The 12,091-nt window shown below is 42.0% G+C and overlaps 1 protein-coding gene across 4 annotated transcripts in view; it reads right to left on the bottom strand.

Moving 5' to 3' along the window:
- RBM6 (RNA binding motif protein 6) overlaps nucleotides 1-12,091 on the bottom strand; it is a 142,032-nt gene that overhangs the window by 25,920 nt on the left and 104,021 nt on the right. For all 4 annotated transcript variants that reach the window (XM_053293811.1, XM_053293810.1, XM_053293808.1 and 1 more), the window contains 5 exons: nucleotides 4,162-4,259; nucleotides 3,050-3,092; nucleotides 2,373-2,430; nucleotides 914-1,005; nucleotides 272-424 (listed from right to left, as the gene is read on the bottom strand). In XM_053293811.1, the coding sequence (XP_053149786.1) occupies nucleotides 272-424; nucleotides 914-1,005; nucleotides 2,373-2,430; nucleotides 3,050-3,092; nucleotides 4,162-4,259 (444 nt within the window). The remainder of the gene's footprint in view (nucleotides 1-271; nucleotides 425-913; nucleotides 1,006-2,372; nucleotides 2,431-3,049; nucleotides 3,093-4,161; nucleotides 4,260-12,091) is intronic.

Consider the following 12,091-nt stretch of genomic DNA (forward strand, 5'->3'; position numbering starts at 1 on the left):
ATAAAGCTATGAGTCACAAAGGATTTCGACTGAATTTACAGACCACTTTCCCAAAGAACAAGACAAGCATTACTTTAAGGCTACTCTGAGCTATGTGAATGTGTCAACTGATGGGCTGCTCTCTCTCTCGAGAGAGAAAGAGCTTAAGTTAAGCCCTAACCCACTGAATATCTTGAAGACTTGCCTAGTTGCAACAAAAGGCTTTTGCAACAGCAGCATTAATTTTAATTGTGAAATTCTCAAGAGCAAGCTCGTGGACACTGAGATTTACCTTGGCAGATTTGTTTCTGTGTCTCTCTTTCCTCTCTCTGTTGTCTCTACTAGATGCCTCGTCTCTTTCATTTGTCCTTTCCTGGCTCTTACGCCTCCTTCCACTTGATGGTGGTGGAGGTGAAGATGCTTCTCGACCCATTGGTACTTCTCTCTGGAAAGCAATTCACTATTAAAGTGGGGGCTACTTTAGCAAAAAACAACCAAAAAACCCCTTCAATATGAGAGTCATTCACCATTATACCTTTCTTAGTGCTGGGAGGGTCCTTTAAGAGAGATGAAGCCCTCTCTTAAGAGCTCTAGGAGGAAAGCACTGTGAAGTGTAGCTCTTCCCAGTGCTTTCCTCCTAGAACTCTTAAGAAAGGGCTCCGTCTTTCTTAGAGGAGTCCCTCAGTGTTGAGAAAAACAAAGTACTGTGTGGTGAGAATGGCTCTCTCCACATGGTGCCTGGGGGACAGTGCAGAGTATTCAGCTGAAGCTTCACCCAGGTCCAATTACTCAGAGGCCCACACTTAGGGTTGATGGGGGCTGCCACTGGCCCCAGAATCTTAAAGTGAAGAACACTGATTTAATGCAAGTTTAGAAAACATTTCTTCCATTTTTTTTAACCAAAAAGTGAGCAGACACATGCAAACACTCTCACCTGAGTATTGGTGTCATAGTATACCCCAGATACGGGGTCAAAATAGTTTCCAGTTTCTGGATCATAAATGAATGTGGACATATCAGAAGAAGCTGAAGGAAAAGAAATGTAAGGCAGAGGTCAGTTTCCCCCAAACCTCAAAGGTGGCACATCTCTGCTTTAAATAAAGCAGAGATAGCCCAAGACATTCTGATCCCTGAGGCAGAAAATTCAAAAGGTGCCACATGGGCAATAAAAATGTATTGGATTGTATCCTAAGATGCTGTTACACAAATGGGAGTTTGTTTGCTTGTTATTTCTCTTTGTAAACCGCCCTGAGCCATTTTTGGAAGGGCGGTATAGAAATCTAATACTAATACTAATACTAATACTAATACTAATACTAATTATTATTATTATTATTATTATTATTATTATTATTATGGTTGGGTGGTGGTGGTGGTGGTGCTGCATGTCATCCTATTCTAGTGGGTTTCCCACTGCTCAGGAACACATTTATTTATTTATTTATTTTGGGGGGGATACAAGAGGCTGCAAAGGGAAGGAGGGATTGGTGAAAACTGCCCACCCTTGCGCAAACAAAACTTTTTTCATTTGCAGAGTGATACCTTAGGACACAACCCAATCAACTAAATAATTGACAATATACTTCCTTTTGATGATACCTCAAAATCTGCCGCCTGAGGCAGGCTTCCTCACTCTGCCTAATGGCTGGACCAGTCCTGGCAGGCATAGGTCAAAATTATGATGCTGACAGACATCGGATGATAACACTTCAAACCCAGAAATTTTATATGACTAGAAGTGCACAATTCCACACACTATTCTTTAACACATTTCATTCTCCAAGGAGTAGAAAGGTGCAGATTTTATTGCTTGATTTGTTTCTGGACTCTAACGTAAATCTTCAGATGTGTGTTGCTGAAGCAGCAAGGCACAAACATGATGCCTACAATAAGACGACTAGCTTGGTATAACTGAAGGGCAACAGTCAAGTATGGATGGGTGTTTCCATATAGCAAAACTGACAGTATTATTAGATACCAGACCTTAATGTTCCTGTCAAATTCCCGGGAGATTCTGCAGGAAAGCCCTACAGTTAAGGCCATTTGCCAGTAAAAGTTACTGTGCACCAAATGCTGGCAAATACTAGTTGAACTGCTCTATTCAGAACCTAATTCTTGAAAGATTTTAGTCAATCCTATGTCTAACACACAGTTTCACTGAAAGGTTTCAGATGTCCAACATGAAATATCAAAACTAATTCAATATGAAAGTACACTTTTAAAAGTGAACTGGCAATTCTTGCCCTGAATGAAAATATAATTACTTCCATATTGCCAAATCTTCTTTATATAGAGTAGAGATACCAGGCTGATTTCCCCTTCCCCCTACTCCAAAATGAGTAACTGCAAAGTGCCAAGAACCAAGATCAATAGTAACAAGAGCATTTTCTTACATTCTGATCTCCGTTTCTGTGATTCAGCACCCCTCCTGTCCCTCATGCCCCTTTTGCCCTAAAATAGAAAAGGCATTTATAAATACAAATCCAGAAAGCAAAACATCTGGTTGTTTTCCACATTTTCCTACTACTCAAACCAGGTTAACTTGCACTCACTGAGTTATCCATGTAACAAAGATACTTCTCTAGGTTTAATATAAGAAAACTAATAAATAGTTGCTTACTAACATCAAAAGGCTTTCATTTGGGCAGCTGTGCCATACAGAAATACCAAGCATTCCGAAGTGTGAAAACTGAGGACTGCTTTACTCTCAGCAGCAAAGTGGACAGGAGGACCAGTAATCCAAGCCTACATGGTAAAGGGCAGGCAATGTCCCTAGTGACAACCTTGATCAAACACTTGATAATTCTGGCAAAATACTAAGCTATTCAAGCTATTCAGCTATTTAATCAAGTCAAGCTATCCAATCGCTTGCAGTCTGTATCTTGTGATGGTATGTATGCAATGTCCAGAATACTGAATACAAGGACAGAGCTGTGAAACAACAGGAAGATGCACATAAAAGTCCACCAGAGTTAGTAAAAAGAGTATGGCAAAGCATGACCCACTTGCACAGATGAGGGTCAACATCCAAATCCCTCAATGTGCTATCAAGATGACACTACAGTCATACCTGACCATAACGGGGAATGTCACCCTCGTCTCCATATTCATTTCTAAAAACAGAAAGATAAAAACATCTGAGTTAATACCAGCGTAAGGCATCCTGGAGAGAATCTATGTTGTCGCTAAGAGTCGACACTGACTTAACAGCACTTAATCAATCAATCAATCAATCAATCAATCAATCAATCAATGCTTTTAAACACATACTAAGGGCACTTAAGCTTCCCTCCAAGCCAGTTCATTTAATACAAACCTGAGTAAAAATATGGGCAGGATCCAGAACATCCGTAAGAGGAAGCATGTTCTCCTTCTGCAAGGAGGGGCTGGTGATTTTCACCAATTTCCCCCTTCACCCCTTAAAAATATGTCGCTGAGAGTACCCCAATCTTCAGGGCAATATATTCAGGGCAGTGTAGAGAATGGCAGAGGGAATGGCAAGTATTGGTGAACATCGCCCTTCTTCTGTATGAGTAGAACTAATCTGGATGCTGCCCACAATATACTGGTCAACTATTTTTATAGCATAAGCCAGAGGTTCTCCAACTTTGGTCCCCAAATGTTGTTGAAAATCAACTCCCATCATCTCCAGCCACAATGGTCAAATGCCAAGAATGATGGCGGCTGTATTCCAAAAACATCTGGAGAGCCAAGTTGGAGAACCCCTGGCATAAGCCATGATGGAACATTACATCATCTACTGAGCTCCTCCTTGATCGCGAAGGCATTCTGATATCCAGGGGAGGTTCTGTTCAAAATCTTCTATGAATGCAGGAGTATCGCAACAATCTTTATAGCTTGTTTCTTGTTCAGCCACCTGCTATTTGTATTTACAAAACTCACCCTCCCAATGACCAAGATGTGACATGCCATGGCCACACTCATTTGGTTGTTACAGCAGGAACTAGTAGCGGAGTTCAATAGCATCACAGCCATGGGGCAGGGAGATTCAGTCCCACATGGCCACAATACTGCTTCAAGCTAGTTTTTGTCAAATTGCCTGTTTAAAACCTGTATTTGCATTCTATTCCATCTAAATTGGCAAATGTCGGAATCTAATGTAAAACTCAAAACACTGACAAGGAGTGGTTACAGCAGGCAGTTTAGTGAGGTGTCCATTACCTCCTCTTTCCTGTGGCTAGGTTTACTTCCACAGCACGGCCATCAATGCTGATTGGGGGATCCAGATCTTGTAAAACCTTCACTAATCGGAGTGCCTCCTGATGAGAGAGAAATCCATTTAAAGAGGTAAAAGAGAAAACTTGGAGTCACTAAGCAAGAAATAAGCTATGGCATTATTCTCTTTCATCCTGAGCCCAAGCAAGTTCCACTACTCCCTAAACTGAAACAAACAAGTTTCCATTTCCTTTTCCCTGGCCATCTCTCTGACACCAGCCGCTTTGAGGCACAAGCTCGGGGTAAGGAGCTCCTCGAGACCTGAACTGGCCTGGTCTTACTCCCTGTGGAGAAACAGCACGCACAACTCAATTCCAGAGTTTGTGAAAAGGATTATTTGTTGCATTTATTTATTTATTGCATTTTTATACTGCTTTTCTGCCTTGACAAAGGCCCAAAGCAGTTTACAATATTAAAAAAAAAAACCCAAAAGTTACGTAAGATTTACAATGTAATATTTTTTATTACATTTCTATACCTTTTCTTTTATTACATTTCTAAACATTTATATATTTATTACATTTTTGGAAGGGCTGTATAGAAATAATAATAATAATAATTATTATTATTATTATTATTATTATTATTATTATTACCACTGCCTATTATTATTATTATTATGAGGTAATAATAATAATAATCATTATCATTATCATCATCATCATCATCCCCCAGTGAGGCACTACCTTGACGTGGTTGTGGGGCTTGTGTGCTCTGAGGAAGGTGAGAGCTATGCCAGAGGTCCAACCATACTGGACAGGTCTCACCAGAGGAGCCAGACAAAGAGTGCCTCTCCCATCAACAATATGGTGAGACGTAACTTTAATAAATCTATACCGGATCAGTCGTCGCCCAGGTCAACAAGGACCGCGCCAGGTGCTATAGTCCCTGGACATCTGGTGGCAAGTGGGCTACAGGACTCAGGATCTTCAGTTGAGCAACCAGGGCTGCAGACAGCAAAGCTACTGGAAGAAACGTCGCTTAACCGAAAAAATATATGAAAAATGCAAACAAGGAAATAATGATCTGCTATTACAAGTCTAGTCCAACTAGAAGAGGTTATTTAAAAAGAATGTACCAAATTTGGAAAGAGAAGCATCCAGATACAGATATCACAGAACAAAGACTAGCAGACCAGAGAAGATTCATAATAAGAAATAAAGTATTTACAGGAGTTGAGCTGGAAGAACTGCAAAGAGCAACACAGGCTCAAGATATGGAAGAAGAATTACCACCAACTGAAGCAGTTGCTCAGGTGCAGATGGAGGAGATGTTGGAAATAGAGGATACCACCGTTGCTGAACTGTTTCAAAATCAGAACCAGGCAACCTCCCCTTTGCCTTCACCTCAAAAACCCAAATGCCGTTTAACAGAAAAGCAACAAGAACTAAAGCAAAAAATAACTGAGCACATGAACCAAACAACCACCAGGGCTCGACTTCCAGCTCTAAAAACAGTTGCCAAAAAACAACTTGCTCAGGCATTAAAAAATGTCAATGCTGCACTTGCAGAAATAACAACCAATAATTTGCAAGAAACAAACCAACTAATGTACAGTGCAGCAACAATAACACCACAAGAGCTCGGATATAAGATCAGTGGACCTGTCAAAAAAGAAAGCAGTACATCACCTAAATGGAAGATTCGATTAGAAAATAAAATCTCCAGGCTTAGATCAGATGCTAATAAATTGAAAGATATGAAAGACAAGAAGCTGAAGAATGAAAACACCAAACAGTATCTGATCCAAAAATACCACCTAGATTCAAGGAAAATTAGAGAAGTCCTGGAAATAATAAAGCAGCAAATAACAGCAGTATCAAAGAAGATTAGCAGATATTAAGCCAGAATTACACAACACAGGCAGAATCTCCAATTCCAGTCGAATCAGAGACGTTTCTACCAAAGCATAGAAGGAGAAACTGCAAGAAACGTAGAAACACCCAATAAAGAAGAAACAGTGCAGTTCCGGCGGAAATTATGGGACAATCCAATAGATTATAATAAAAAAGCAGGCTGGATGAAAGAGGTCAAAAAATGTAACCAACAAATGCAAGATCTAATAATAACACCAGAATTAATAAGTGAAAGAGCAAAGAAAATTAAAAATTGGAATGCGCCAGGCGACGATGAACTGCATGGCTTTTGGCTTAAACACCTAACAAGCCTTCATAAACAACTATCAAAACAGTTCAATCACATTTTGCAATGAGGTGATATTGAACAATGGCTAATTGGGAAAACTCATCTCATCATGAAAGACCCAGCAAAAGGTGCAGTTCCAAGTAATTATAGACCGATAACCTGCCTGCCAACCATGTTCAAATTATTAACTGGAATAATAGCAGATGAAGTCATGCAACACTTATTAACTAACAAACAGCTTCCAGTTGAACAGAAAGGAAATTGCCCGAACACCAGAGGCACAAAAGACCAGCTGCTGATTGACAAAATGATTTTAGAAAACTGCAAGAGAAGAAAAACCAATCTAAATGTTGCATGGATTGACTACAAGAAAGCCTTCGATTCATTGCCTCACACATGGATACTAAAATGTTTAGAAACAACTGGTGTCAGCAAAAACATTCAGATATTTTTTTAAAAAGCAATGAGCATGTGGAGTACACAGTTAACAATCAATGGCGAGACACTTGGACAGGTTAGCATTAGAAGAGGCATTTTCCAAGGGGACTCACTATCCCCTCTATTGTTTGTAATCACCATGACCCCACTTTCACAAATACTAAACAAAACAAACCTCGGATACCAAACATCTAAAACATCCAGTAAAATCAACCATCTGCTGTACATGGACGATATGAAGTTGTATGGAAAGTCCCAGTCAGAAATCGAATCACTGCTAAACACTGTCCGTATATTCAGTAGCGATATAGCAATGGAGTTTGGACTAGACAAGTGTGCTGCATTAATAATGAACAGAGGAAAAATAACAAAAACAGAAGGAATAGAACTGCCCAATGGAAGCAACATCAAGAACCTGGAAGAGAAAGAACCTTACAAATACTTGGGCATTCTCCAGGCTGATAACATCGCACAGACTGAAGTTAAAAGAAAAATAGGAAGTGAATACATCAGGAGAGTTAGAAAAATCCTCAAGTCCAAACTCAATGGCGGGAACACCACACAAGCCATAAACACCTGGGCTATATCTGTTATCAGATACACTGCAGGAATAATAGACTGGACCCAGGCAGAGCTAGAGACGCTAGATCGTAAGACCAGGAAAATCATGACCATCAATCATACTCTGCACCCCCCCAGTGATGTAGATAGGCTCTACCTCCCTCGCAGCTCAGGTGGAAGAGGAATGCTGCAAGTCCATCAAACAGTAGAGGAGGAGAAAAGAGGCCTTGAAGAATATATAAGGGACAGTGAAGAAGATGCACTTCAAATGGTCAAGAACGCAAAACTATTCAACAGCAATGAAACAAAACAGGCCTACAAGAAAGAACAAGTCAAGAACTGAGCAGAAAAATGGAGAAATAAGCCCCTGCATGGTCAATATTTGCACAATATAAGTGGAAAATCAGACATCACCAAGACCTGGCAATGGCATAAGAATGGCAACTTGAAGAAAGAAACAGAGGTTTAATACTGGCTGCACAAGAACAGGCACTAAGAAACAAATGCAATAAGAGCAAAAGTCGAAAAATCCACCACAAACAGCAAGTGCCACCTTTGTAAAGAAGCAGATGAAACAGTGGACCACCTAATAAGCTGTTGGAAGAAGATCGCACAGACTGACTACAAACAAAGGCATGACAAGGTAGCAGGGATGATACACTGCAAAAAATACAAGCTACCTGTAGCCAAGAATTGGTGGGACCATAAAATTGAAAAAGTTGAAGAAAATGAAGATGTAAAAATATTATGGGACTTCCGACTACAAACAGACAAGCATCTGCCACACAATACACCAGATATCACTGTAGTCGAGAAAAAAGAAAAACAAGTCAAAATCGACACAGCAATACCAGGGGATAGCAGAATAGAAGAAAAAGAAATAGAAAAAATCACAAAATACAAAGATCTACAAATTGAAATTGAAAGGCTGTGGCAGAAAAAGACCAAAATAATCCCAGTGGTCATTGGTGCCCTGGGTGCAGTTCCAAAAGACCTTGAAGAGCACCTCAACACCATAGGGGCCACAGAAATCACCATCAGCCAATTACAAAAAGCAGCTTTACTGGGAACAGCCTATATTTTGCGACGATATCTATAATAACCAACAGTATTGATGATAAAATTCAGCCATCCCAGGTCCTTGGGAAGGACTCGATGTCTGGATAAAACAAACCAATCAATAACACCTGTCTGACTGTGTAAACAAGAAATAATAATACCACCACCGCCCCATCCAAAAGGCTCTGGGCAGGGCACAACAAGTAAAAAACAAAAGCAAAACCATTTAAAACAAGCTACTTAAAACAATTTAAAAACAAATTTAAAACAATACAGAATCATTTAAAACCAATTAAAATGCTTTAAAACAATTTTAAAACCTTGGAAGGCCATGCCAAACAAGTAAGTCTTTAGGGCTCTCTTGAAAGCCAACAACTGATGGTCTTTGTTAAGAGCGAAGGAGAAGAGCTCCCAGACCTAAGCACCTCCTATCTTGTCTGGATTAGATTAGCAATGCCACGTTTAGAGACTGTAAAGTTAACTGGCCCATCTCAGCTCCTCCCCACTTAACCAAAACATTTCAAGTCACTTCTATGGTGCAAGTAACATCAAGTTAAGAATAAATGGGTAATCAAAAGTGGAACAATTGTACTTTAAGAAATAAAAATAAATCTAGAGGTAGTCTACCTTCTTAGTCCATCACTTTCTAAACAGATGGTGTCTGCCTTCTTTATGGCCTCAAATTGTGTCCTGAGCTGCTTCTAAATGGGTATTACCTGGTTCCTCTGCCAAACTCTACACATTTTCGTGATACTGCCCTACACACCATGTAGATGGTCATATAAAACTGGTCATATTTTCCACTGTGAAAATTAACTAAGCAGTCTGTATAATTATTTCATGTTTCCTCAAAATCTCAGCTGAACCACCATCAATCTGGTAAGTAAGATCTGAGATGCATATCCAATACTAAAATTCAGGATGCATAACTACTCAGAGTGGATAGTTTTGGCAGACTGTTCCAGATAATATCTATAGTGTGATAAACTGGTAGAATTAATATGAAAACTAGATGGTAATTAAGAGCCCAAGCAACTGCCAGGTTCCTATGCAATTGTAAGGATCAGTAACCTTGTTTGAACTGAAGGAAAACAGGTTATCGCAGAAAGCAATGGTCACATGAAGAACAAGTTAAAACTCCTGCAGACTAAGGACAAAAGTAAGCGAGGCACAAGCTGCAGTTTTGCACTACATTTTCTACCTTTACGAACACAAAAGACACGGATGGTCAATCATATCTTTGCATTTGCAGTAGAATTATACCTGCTCCAATAGTTTTAACTGACATGGTTAGCGCAGTCAGCTTAACATTATAATGATAATACTACATCTAGATCCTCCAAGGCGGTCTTGGAGGAAACTGATTATCTAGACCCATTTCAAATTGGCTTTCGGGCGGGCTATAGGGTGGAGACTGCTTTGGTTGGCCTGATGGATTATTTCCAATTGGGAAATGACAGAGGAAGTGTGACTCTGTTGGTCCTTTTGGACCTCTCGGTGGCTTTTGATCCTATCGACCATAGTATCCTTCTGGAATGTCTGAGAGTGTTGGGGGTGGGAGGCACTGTTTTACAGTGGTTCCACTCCTACCTCTCAGACAGATTCCAGGTGGTGTGAATTGGAGACTGTTGCTCTTCAAAATCTGAGTTTAAGTATGGCCCCAAGACTCCATACTTTCTCCAATGCTCTTTAACATCTACATGAAACCGCTAGGAGAGATAGGGGATTTGGAGCAGGGTGTTACCAGTATGCTGATGACACCCAGATCTACTTCTCCAAGTCAACTTCTTCAGAAGATGGTATAACTTCCCTAAATGCTTGCCTGGAAGCAGTAATGGGCTGGATAAGGGAGAATAAACTGAGACTAACTCCAGATAATATGGAGGTACTTATTGTGCAGGGTCAGAACTCCAGAGATGATTTTGATCTCCCTGTTCTGGATGGGGTCACACTTCCCCAAAAGGAACAGGTTTGCAGTCTGGGAGTACTTCTGGATCCACACATCTCCCTGGTATCTCAGGTTGAGGCAATGGCCAGAGGAGCTTTCTATCAGCTTTGGCTGATACGCCAGCTGTGTCCATTTCTTGAGATGAACAACCTCAGAACAGTGGTACATATGTTGGTAACCTCCAGACTTGACTTTTGTAACGCGCTCTATGTGGGGCTGCCTTTGTATGTAGTCCGGAAGCTTCATTTGGTACAGAATGCAGCAGCCAGTTTGGTCTCTGGGTCATCCTGGAGAGACCACATCACTCCTTTGTTGACAGAGTTACACTGGCTGCCAGTAGGTTTCCTTGCAAAATACAAAGTGCTGGTTATCCTCTCTAATAAAACGCTTGGTGTCCGTCCGTGGATGGACACCAAGCGTGTGTCCGTGCCTCCCTGCCCTGTTCTGCGCCTGCGCGAAGCGCAGGCCCAGAACAGGGCAAGGGAGACACGCTCGCCGGCACCCGGCAGCCATCTTGGGCGGCCAGAAGCGGCCGCCCCGAAGAAGCCGGAGAGGCAGCAGCGAGAAAGTGACCGAGGCGGCGGCAGAGCCGCCGCCTCGGCCAAAATAGATGGAGGCCGGGGGCGTAGCGGAGGCCATGTAACCTTAAAAAAAAAATTTACTCCCGCGGCCGACGCCGCCGACCGCCCACCCTCCCTCCCAGCTGCTGAGTCCCCCTTACCCTGGCCGACTGCTGTCGGCCGTACACAGCCCTTAATTTAAGAGGCAGAGAGGAGCTCGCAAGCAGAGCTCCTCTCTGTGCAAAGCCTCTTGCCGAACTGCCGCTTTGGGCGCTTGCGTCCCTTGCGCCCAAAGCGGCAGTTCGGCAAGAAGCTTTGCACAGAGAGGAGCTCTGCTTGCGAGCTCCTCTCTGCCTCTTAAATTAAGGGCTGTCTACAGCCGACAGCAGTCGGCCAGGGTAAGGGGGACTCGGCAGCTGGGAGGGAGGGTGGGCGGTCGGCGGCGGCGGCCGCGGGAGTAAATTTTTTTTTTAAAGTTACATGGCCTCCGCTCCGCCCCCGGTCTCCGTCTCCCCGGCCTGGCGGGGGCAAGTGCCTGGGCCGATTTGGCCCTTAAAGGTGGGGGGGAACGGCGGAGGGGGGGGGAATGGCGGCGGGGGGCCAGGAGCGCCGTTACTAGCGCCCGTTATTCAACGGGCCAAAATTCACTTGTAACTTATAAAGCCCTAAATGGCTTAGGCCCTGGGTATCTAAGAGAACGTCTTCTTCATTACGAGCCCCACCGCCCATTGAGGTCGTCCAGAGAGATCCGTCTGCTGCTGCCGCCAGCTCAGCTGGTGGCCACACAGGGATGGGCTTTCTCGGTTGCTGCCTCAAGATTGTGGAATGCGCTCCCTGCTGAGATACGATCCTCCCCATCTCTGACAAATTTAAAAAGCATTTGAAAACCCACCTAAGCTTTTTCAGTTCTTTAAAATTCTAAGGTTTTAATTTGTAGGTGATTTTTAAATTGTTAAATTGTTTTAAGTTTTTATATTTTAACTTGTTTTATGCTATTGTTAACCGCCCAGAGAGTAAAGTTTGGGGCAATATACAAATTTGAATAAATAAATAAATAAATAAAATAAAATATTGGAGTGTGACAATGGAGCACACACCAGTTAGGAAAGGCAGAAGAACTGACCCAAACTCAAAAGCTTCAATACCATAACTGGAAATTGTACAC

The sequence above is a fragment of the Hemicordylus capensis genome, chromosome 2 (genome assembly GCF_027244095.1).
Source record: "Hemicordylus capensis ecotype Gifberg chromosome 2, rHemCap1.1.pri, whole genome shotgun sequence".
Classification (NCBI taxonomy): domain Eukaryota; kingdom Metazoa; phylum Chordata; class Lepidosauria; order Squamata; family Cordylidae; genus Hemicordylus; species Hemicordylus capensis.